Source organism: Filicampus tigris, chromosome 5, assembly GCF_054856515.1.
Source record: "Filicampus tigris isolate MCC_2025a chromosome 5, RoL_Ftig_1.0, whole genome shotgun sequence".
NCBI classification, from domain to species: domain Eukaryota; kingdom Metazoa; phylum Chordata; class Actinopteri; order Syngnathiformes; family Syngnathidae; genus Filicampus; species Filicampus tigris.
The window spans coordinates 16,545,157-16,554,881 of NC_141221.1; the positions used below are offsets into that span (position 1 = coordinate 16,545,157).

The following is a 9,725-nucleotide window of genomic DNA, read 5'->3' on the forward strand; positions in this document are numbered from 1 at the left end:
AAAAGAGCGTTTTGTGATGACGTCACAATACTTCAGTGATTGCAATGATTGAAAGTTAAGGTTTGGTTAAAGTCATCTCAAAGTTATTTTCTGATGATATAATTTACTTTTTATTTATTGGTTTATTGGTTGTATTTCCTGATTGTGTCTCCTTTCGATTACACCCCACCATAATAGTATATATATATATATATATATATATATATATATATATATATATATATATATATATATATATATATATATATATATATATATATATATATATATATATATATATACATCATTAGCATTATAACCCAAATAGTGAAGTAAAAGTAAAGTAAAAGTGAACGTTACTGCAAATTTAACAAAGTAAAGTGCAGATACCTGAAAATTCTGCTGAAGTAAAGTATTGAGCCCGTTACATGCCAAGATTACCTTTTTACTATTGACTACTACTGAAGAAAAAGAAAAGAAAAGGTTACGATTAATGGATCAATAACTTTCCCCCGGAACTGGATGGGTGGTGCTTAAAGCGAAACACAGCAGCACACGCCACACGCGCCACAGTCCACAATCCACAATCGGTGAACGATCGCCCGTTAAGAAGCGACACATACCAGTGTGAAAAAATCGTACTGATGCTCTTTTGCTTTTAGTGGACAACCAGGACTGCGAAGGCGGCAACACGATTGCCAAACATGGCCCATTTAACAGAGAACCCCGCCGACAAGGAACGGTGAGTTGTTGCTCTAGCTAGCGAAGCTAAAGCTAACTGTCATCAACCCCGACCTGCGTTTAAGTCTTGAAAACGATTGTATCAGAATAGCACGGTTATCGCTGAATTATTGCACTAATGTAGTTTTTTGAGTCAATCAAATTTATGTGAGACTCTTTAAAATTTTTGACTGGAAGTGGCGTTTTAGTGAAGTTTGTACCTCCGTAATTCCCGTACAGCGCCGTTGTCTAGTATGACGTGGTCAAGGAGCTACTTATTGCTGATAAAGGAGCAACTTTTCGCATCATTAGAAATGTCGGAAAAAAATCGTATTCACTTAATTCTCCACTACATATAATCGAACTACACTGAAGCTACCTGTGTCAGTGTTGTTCACACAATGTATTGCAGTTTTAATTGAACACAAAAAATGTGTTCTGTAGAGAAAATAAGCTGCTCAAATAAAAATTCGACGAGTAACGTAACGTTAACATTTTCGGTTTTTTCTGTCTTCTAATTTTTCCATGCTTTTCCAGTCCAAATTACTCTAGCACACACTCACCCACAGTTTTATTGCATTGCTGCCAAAAATTTAGAGCTAGTGGTATGTTAATTCTTGGTGTTTGCTGAGTTGCATAGACTATCTTAGCTGGTTGATTTGTGCTGGATGTTTTGATGTAAAGGCAGGAATGTGTGACTGTTCTGTGCGAACTCAATAACCCACATGGAATCGCACAAACTTGCAAACTTCAATAGCCACCAAAGCCTCGCCACGAAAAATAGACTAAAGACGGACTACAGACGAAAGACGGATTAATAAATACATGGGCTTCCGACTATGTCAAATCAAATCAAATGTATTTATATAGCACTTTTCATACAAAAAGAATGCAACACAAAGTGCTTTCCAGTAAAAATGTCCAAAACACAACATAAAAAGGTAGACTCGCTCCCGCCCTCCCTCCCAACAAACCCAAAGATATATATACGCCAGTATATCAGCACTCGCACCTACACACACACACACGCACCCCCCCCTCACACACACACACCACATATACACACAAAGCACACAACCTGATAAACTTTGTTAAAAAAGACATGACAAGGCACAGAGGAACCATATGAGGAGAGGGTACCCAAGGGGGGCTCATTCACGCTGAGGGGAATGACAGCCCACGGGCCACGGGGCTTGCCGCCATCTCAGAGACCCGCATCAGCCGGGTGGACCCCACCCAAAGTGTAGAGGCCCCCGGCTACCCGGACCCAAGGAGCCCCTGCGATGACGGCCCTTGCGGGAAGGACAGCCACCCCCCCAACGCGGAGGGCCCCCCCCATGAGGAAACACTGGAGCTAAAAGCTCAGAGCTAAGCTATGCTTAGTCTATTTTAAAATCATATCCGTCAACTGTCAGCAAAACGGGTGTCCGTCACAGGCGGATAGACGGACTGGGCCGTCACATAGACGGACTACCCGGCTCTGATTAAATACAGTCACGACATTTGGACTAAATTGCTTCCCACCACTGACATTTACTGTATAGCTGTCATCCATCCATCCATTATCCATACCGCTTATCCTCACAAGGGTCGCGGGGAGTGCTGGAGCCTATCCCAGCTGTCTTCGGGCAGTAGGCGGGGGACACCCCGAATTGGTTGCCAGACAATCGTAGGGCACCCAGAGACAAACATCCGCATTCACAACCATATCTAGGGGCAATTTAGAGTGTCCAATCAACTTACCATGCATGTTTTTGGAATGTGGGAGGAAAATGGAGTACCTGGAGAAAACCCATGCAGGCACGGGGAGAACATGCAAACTCCACACAGGGAGGCCGGAGCCGGGATCGAACCCACAACCTCTGAACTGTGAGGCGGACGTGCTAACCATTCGCCCACCGTGCCGCCGTATATCTGTCATATTTTGTCAAATTTTGTGTTTAACATGTTAGAAAGTACTTTTGTGTGTGTTTTGCCCAGGTTCATCTGCGTTTATCCCGTCTACATCAACAGTAAGAAGACTCTGGCTGAAGGACGAAGAATCCCCGCTAACAGGGTGACAAACAGACACAATTTAGAATAAGATCAAATATCAAAATTGTATTTTTTTCACTGTATGATGTAAAATGGACATCTGCATGCAGGCAGTGGAGAATCCTTCGTGTACGGAGATCCGCGACGTCCTGACAGCTGCCGGCATGAATGTCCTGGTGGAGGTGACAATTTAGCTGTACCTCCTTCTGGTGATGTTCTTTGGCCAGCAAGTCACCTCTTGAGTGTTAATTCTTTTGTTGCTTTGTGTACAGAACAAAATGCATCCCAGGGAGTGGAACCGCGATGTACAATTTAAAGGTCGAGTCAGAGTTCAGCTGAAGCAAGCAGACGGCACCATGTGTCACAATAAGTTCTCCTCGCGTAAGTGGGCCACATGGGGAGTGTACGGGTAGTGTGAACCATAACTAGAATCAAAACTAGATGTAAAACCTGAACTACAATAAAAAGCAGAACTGCAAACAGAAGACAGTTTAGAACCAGAATCAAAACAAGAAGTAGGGCTAAAACACAGGTGTCAAACTCAAGGCCCGGTAGACAGATGTGGCCCGCGACACCATTGTATGTGGCGAACGCAAATCATGTGCGTCACTGTCATGTTTCCTACAAATTGTCTTCACTTTTAACAACACTGAGTTGAGATGCTGTCCTGCCAGCATTTTTTTGATACCAATCCCTCCTTTAAAATAAATTGAAAAATAGTTTAACAATTATTTACTGAATTCTCATTTCAAAATTAGTTATCCATCAATTTACAGCATATGGGTTCACAGTCATAACGACCCTCCAAGGGACACCATAACTATGATGTGGCTTGTGACAAAAATTAGTTTGACCCCGTGCGCTAGAACCAGAAGTAAAATGAAAACCAGTATTAGAACCACAATTAAAATCATGTGTGACAAAGACCGTATCTAAACCAGAAGCAGGCCGAGAACCAGAATCAATCAAAACCAGTTCCATGGCAACCAGAAGAAAATACACACTGAATACCAGAAGCAGAAACACAACCTGGACAAAATGTTAAACTCGAAGGGCCAAAGTTAGGACTACGACCAAAACTTGAAGTATTACCTAAAGCACAAACATAATCTCGATTTGGATCCAGGACGGAATTAGAACCAGACTGTAAACCGGAGGAAGGACTAGAATCAAGACCAGATGTAAAACCAGAAGCTGAATCAAATAAAGTACTAGGACTATAATCAGATGTAAAAACATAACCAGGGCTATAATCAGAACCCGGACATGGCCTTCAGGTGGCAGCCATGACAAATGATTATCAACTTAATGTTAAGATAGAATTAATTGTCATTGACGGGCTAACAGAAGTTAGCATGGATGTTACGGCCATCATGAATCTTCAAGTAACTGCTACTTTGACACTTCTTAATGGGAACAACAAATATACGTAGTATGATTCCATGTATGTGGATGTTCCAGGCAAGGATGTGATGATGTATGTGTCCGAGATGATCCCAAAGCTGAAGAGTCGCACGCAGAAGAGTGGCGGAGGTGAGAGCAGCTCACAGCAGAGCGATGGTGGAAAAAAGACCAAGAAGAAGAAGAAGTGAAGTCTTGTCACCTTTTTATTCTTTACATCTATTTTTTGTGTCAAGCGCAGATAGTTTGCATCCAGCCTCAAACAGACTGGAACTCCTCACACTTTGTTTTATTTAGCAAACTTTTGCAAGGCCTGCGAAGCGGCGCATCCCTTCCCACCTTAGAACTTTGGTTTGCTTTAAAACAAGAAGCAAGAGTGTCTTCATGTTTTTGATGAGTGGCAAAGATGTATTGAATGAATGTATATTTGGGTCAATTTAAAAGGATGACATAAAGTCTTTGTGAACTGCATAATGAATTGCTGGTCTCCTTACAAATGTGTAGATCACTTGTACAAAACAAAGGAAAACATCCCAACTTTATGTGCTGTTTCCGCTTTAGAACTTGGACCATTTTTCTTAATTTAACTCTGGGGTAATTTAATGGGGCTAGATGAAGGCCCTTCAAAACCAGAAACAGACCTACCACAACTAAAATCTGCAGCAGTATCAAAACCAGATATAAAACCTGACCCCAAATCAAAACCAGAAGTAAAACCAGCACCAGCTTCAAAACCAGAAGATGACCTTGAACCACAAATAAAACCTGAACCAGAATCAAGACCAGAGGTACAACCAGAACCAGATTAAAAATTAGAACAAGTCCAAAACTAAATCCTAAACCAGAAGAAGACTACAACCAGAAGCAGAATCTAAACCATAAATGGAACCATAACCAGAACTAAAACCTAGATAAAAAACGTGGAGTGGGATGGAATCGGAACCACAAGCACAATCAAAACCGGAACCAAAACTTGTCGGATATTTCATTTATAAAAGAAGAAACAATAATATAACATGAATACAAATGTTCTCCGATCTAGAATGAAATGGAGCAGACAAAAGTTTTACCTCTGAGCTTGAACCAGAGGTATATAAATTCATATTTATTTTTTTTCATACATATTTTTATATCTACAGTTTCATAATGCAAATGGGGAAATACTTATCAATTATTTATCAAAAATCTCCCCAAGATAGTGACACAACCATCAAAACATTTCTGTAACTATGTAAGAATATATACAGTGCTGTGGATGTAGTAATACTAGCCCAAGAATTGCAAAAATGTTTCATATTCATTTTTATTTAAGAATGGGTTGTGGATTGTGTCGGTTCTGAACGTCTCTCTGCCCCGTGGGATGTTTCCACTCGTTCCTACGCCACGGTTGCCTAGTGAGCAGTTGAAAACAATTCACACCAAAGCCAACAGAGTGACATCACCAATCCAATGCCAGCGAAGCCACTGAACGATCGCATCGCTGGATCGCAGGACTCTTAAATCTCTGGAATGACCGGCGTTCACATCGACCCGAGTCGGGCTCCGGTTGCCTTCGGGCGGCTGGCCATCCCAGAGCTGTTCGCCCAGCTGGAGGAGCCCGACGCCACCAGGAGGCTGCAGGCCCTCGCGTCGCTCTGCGACCTCACACACGACCCGGAGCGACTTTACCAGGTGGTCAGTGAAGGTAACTGTACATTGGTGCTGTCTCGAGCGGTGTTGGAAAGTTGATACGAGAAGTCAGCACGTCCGCCATATTGGATGTGTCAGATCTGCCCATAAACTTAAATGGTCTGAACTATATAAACATACAACGTACCCTACAGAAAGTTAAGGGTTCCCATTCACCCAGTCATACATCGATTTACATATTTGGGAAACAAAACGACCCAAAAGAACTTTAATCTAGTGATTTTCTTTTTTAAGTTTACGTTGGTGTTTACAACCACCAAGGTGTGAACTACTACTGTGACGATAATTATGAAAATATGAATTTGAAACGAGTCCCTGAAATGTACGCTATAAAAAGTGATAAAAACTGAAATGAAAAACTTAAATGTATTTATATATCCCTTAATCACAAGAACGTCTCAAAGGGCTTCACATTACCACAGTTGACAAATATTAACGACATCCCCTTCTCTCAAACATAGAAAAGTCTAGTTTAGGCATGTGGATGTTCTTGCTTTGTGGCCTACAACCTCATTTAAGTTGACCCAACTTCACTTTAACTGTGAAAAATAATTTGCTTTCATTCTACCCATAAATATTCATATAAGTTATTACCTAAATTTTGCTATGGTGAGCCAGCGTATCGTTCATATTCTATATACATGGACATAGGTTTTGTGAATAAAGAGCACTAACGTTGACATTTAATTGGTTTTGCAGGTTTTCTGGACCAGTTGGAAGTTCTGTTGAAGGATGGAGATGCGGCAGTGAGGACCAGAACCTGCGAGCTGCTGCATCTTGTCACCAGCCACAATATTGCAAGGTAAACAATCAAGTTAAATATATGAAAAAAAATAGGAAGAACATATATTCTGTGAGGTCACCAGCAGATGTCAACCCTTGACAAGAATGGATTTTTTAAAAGTATTTAGCTATTTTTTTGTGTGTGTAAAAGGCTAAATGGTTTGACAGATTCTATTGACATTGCAAATACTTGAATGATTAACAGTCAGATTTTATCAACTTCTAATAGGAACCAGAAAGGCTTTGCATGCAAACACCTTCCATTCAACAGGGGCTCCTACAATCAAATGCAGTGCTGTACTTGAGTTACGAGCCATCGCTTAGTCAAGTTTTTGCTTTGTGTTACGAGTTAAATTTCCTGTTATCGAAAGTGTCGATGCTTCATCAACATATCGATACTTGGTATCAGCATAAAAAGTATGATACATCGCGATGGGATATATTTTACCAGCCCCAGTAATTACACTTTGGAAAACCAGTATAGTCTGTCTTACAATGTTTAATACTGACTTTGCTGTTTTTCTCGATAGATATGCTAATGTTAGCAACCTAACAAGCTAAGCTAATACTTGTGCCTTCCCAGACAAGCACTTCTGTCCTCGCCCCTCCTGGCCCGTCTCTCTCAGCTGCTGGATGACCCGTGCCCCATCTGCAGAACGCGCGCCCACCGTGTGATGAACAGCCTGGCATTGCTGCCCGCAGGTAGGCAGGCACACCTTGATGACATCACAGAGTCGCAAGGAGTATTTTTCAATGCAGACGCTTGTCTGGCAGGCGCCAAAGCCTTGCAGGCTCTGGTTCCCAAACTGATGCTGAAGCTGCAAGAGGAGCAGGAGGAGAAGGAGGAGGAGGTGCAGGCCCTTTTGCTGTCCACGCTCAGTTGCTGCTCGCGACTGGACGCCGGCCCGGCCCTGTCCCACCGCGGCGTCACGCTCATCGGACGCAAGCTGTCGCATGCCTGTTCCAACATCCGCAGGGAGGCGGCGGGAGCCATGATGGCGCTCAGGTTGTGTTGCTATGGAGGTGATATGCATCATGGGAATTGTAGTGATGACCTCATATGTGCTGATTTAGTGTTCCGGTGGAGGGGAAGCGTCAGGTGTGTGAGGCGGCAGTACTTCCAGTCCTAGCAGACCTGCTACGGGACCAGGACGTGGATGTGCAGGCTAACGCTGCAGGCGCCATCATGAACACGGTGGTCATCACTACAGGTGACATCATGCACAACCATGTGCCCCCCACCCAACCAATCAGCAGCATCTTGTTTGTCCTGTAGGTAAGCATCAGTGTTTGGAGCTGGACGTTCTCCCGGTCCTGCTGCAGCTTCTCTCAGAACGCAAACAGGATGTAGAAGAGGAGCAGGGGAGGAAGGCACTGGTCCTGTACTCGCTAAGAGCTCTCACCTCATTGGCCGAGGCTCCAGAGGGGCGTCGCCGCCTGCTGCTGCAGCTCCCCCTGCTGGTGGGGAGAAGCGAGCCCCCTGAGGAGGATGCCGACATTCGGCGCGCCGCTCGGACTGCGGTCAATGTAGTCACCTGGACGCCGTGATAAATTCGGGTTAACCTCTTTCTACTTCTTCAATAAACGACACACGAACCACGTTTGATAATCAATAATGCTAACATGCTAACGTGGCTTCTGTCACTAAGCTACATTTTAGCGGCTGTTTAGTGTCCTTCATTTTGGCAAGGTAACAATTCGTCACGATACCACAGTGGTGATGATCACGTACTATGTTGACTGCTGATGCTAACATGTGTACATCACCAACATAGTGTTAGATTATATACAGTTTTTAGTGATTTCATGTTGCCGTGGAAACAATATTTATCTCTGAGGTCACCCGAGGTAAACATGCTAACATAGCTGAAGTTACTAAGCTAGTGCTAACAAGCACACGTACATACTGTAATTGGACCACCGCATACTGAGAGTTCGCGAATTGTGTTTGGAATCCATCTTCAGTTATTTTCTGGTCAAGACATTTCTTTTTGTGCATCAAAAGTATTGCTTTGGCGCCATTTTGTGGCATGTTGGTACCAAGGAACTGTTTGATTTGGAGCTTGATTGATTGATTGATTGATTGATTGGTTGATTGATTGATTGAACATAAAACACATATGAGATATGAACAAATATTGGAAGAACGAATGAAAGGAAAGAAAATCCTCACTAGATGTCATTGATCAACTCGGTTTACATGTTCAAAGGGAGTAGGAAGAAGTACAATACTTCGACAAAAGTAGTGCTTTGTTGCCCACTCCCACTTGTGGTATATATGGGGTGGCACGGTCGTCAACTGGTTAGCACGACTGCCTCACAGTGCAGAGGTTGTGGGTTCGAGTGTGGCCCCGGCCTTCCTGTGTGTAGAGTGCATGTTCTGCCCGTGCCGGCGTGGGTTTTCTCCGGGTACTTTGGTGTCCTCCCATATCCCAAAAACATGCAGGTTAATTGGACACTCTAAATTGTCCCTGTAGGTGTGATATTGAGTGCGAATGTTTATTTGTCTCTGAGTGCCCTGCCCTGGGATTGGTTGGCAACCAATTCAGGGTGTCCCCCGCCTACTGCCCGCAAACAGCTGGGATAGACTCCAGCACGCCCGCAACCCCCAGAGCGGATAATGGATGGATGGATATGGATGTATATTTGTGCGCGCGTGTGTTTGTGTGTATATGTGTACTGTATACACCCCCCCCCCACACACACACACACACATACGCACACAACATGTTGCCATGAGGTTACGTGACTAAAAGGAGTCTTCTGATTGGCAGTCGTGATATACCTTCGAGGACCATTCCCCTCTGAATGGACTTTGAATGACTGACCTGCTGTGCTCAATGGACGCACATTAAGGTCAGCGCACTCGTTCAATTATATCTGTAGTGCCTTATTCCTACCAGGAAGACCAAAATAAGTAAAGAAAACTTAATAAAATAAATAAAACTTAAGCATCAAAATGTTGATAAAAGTCTATTTGAAATAAAATGTGTATGTTATTATTCATAGCAATGTTTTACGTAATAATTTAAGGTGTGTGTATGCATTATACGCGCTCCCCAACACACACACACGCCTGGACACCCCCGAGGCTGCGGCTAATGGACTGCTCCATGTAC

General features: G+C 43.2%; 2 protein-coding genes across 4 annotated transcripts; both read left to right on the plus strand.

Moving 5' to 3' along the window:
- The first annotated feature begins 439 nt into the window (after positions 1-439).
- Positions 440-4,608, plus strand: srp19 (signal recognition particle 19). Of its 2 annotated transcripts, XM_086030144.1 has the most exons (6): positions 440-569; positions 642-721; positions 2,680-2,755; positions 2,844-2,915; positions 3,006-3,114; positions 4,195-4,608. In XM_086030144.1, the coding sequence occupies exons 2-6, from the start codon at positions 684-686 to the stop codon at positions 4,323-4,325; spliced, it is 426 nt and encodes a 141-aa protein (XP_085886270.1). In that variant the 5' UTR covers positions 440-569; positions 642-683; the 3' UTR covers positions 4,326-4,608. The 2 variants fall into 2 exon arrangements, with proteins under 2 accessions (XP_085886270.1, XP_085886271.1); XM_086030145.1 differs by having other exon boundaries at positions 514-721.
- Positions 4,609-5,487: 879 nt separating this feature from the next.
- On the plus strand, positions 5,488-8,830 carry rsph14 (radial spoke head 14 homolog). Of its 2 annotated transcripts, XM_086030142.1 has the most exons (6): positions 5,490-5,818; positions 6,523-6,625; positions 7,190-7,308; positions 7,381-7,612; positions 7,681-7,817; positions 7,883-8,830. In XM_086030142.1, the coding sequence occupies exons 1-6, from the start codon at positions 5,644-5,646 to the stop codon at positions 8,152-8,154; spliced, it is 1,038 nt and encodes a 345-aa protein (XP_085886268.1). In that variant the 5' UTR covers positions 5,490-5,643; the 3' UTR covers positions 8,155-8,830. The 2 variants fall into 2 exon arrangements, with proteins under 2 accessions (XP_085886267.1, XP_085886268.1); XM_086030141.1 differs by having other exon boundaries at positions 5,488-5,818; positions 7,190-7,612.
- The last annotated feature ends 895 nt before the right edge of the window (positions 8,831-9,725 follow it).

Bases quoted from the DNA above. Each gene is read 5' to 3' on its own strand.
- srp19 (XM_086030144.1), top strand. From the start codon at position 684: ATGGCCCATTTAACAGAGAACCCCGCCGACAAGGAACG. The intron at 2,916-3,005 runs GTGACAATTTAG...CTTTGTGTACAG, and splicing joins GCATGAATGTCCTGGTGGAG to AACAAAATGCATCCCAGGGA. The intron at 3,115-4,194 runs GTAAGTGGGCCA...TGGATGTTCCAG, and splicing joins TCACAATAAGTTCTCCTCGC to GCAAGGATGTGATGATGTAT.
- rsph14 (XM_086030141.1), top strand. From the start codon at position 5,644: ATGACCGGCGTTCACATCGACCCGAGTCGGGCTCCGGTTGCCTTCGGG. The intron at 6,626-7,189 runs GTAAACAATCAA...GTGCCTTCCCAG, and splicing joins ACCAGCCACAATATTGCAAG to ACAAGCACTTCTGTCCTCGC. The intron at 7,818-7,882 runs GTGACATCATGC...TTTGTCCTGTAG, and splicing joins CACGGTGGTCATCACTACAG to GTAAGCATCAGTGTTTGGAG.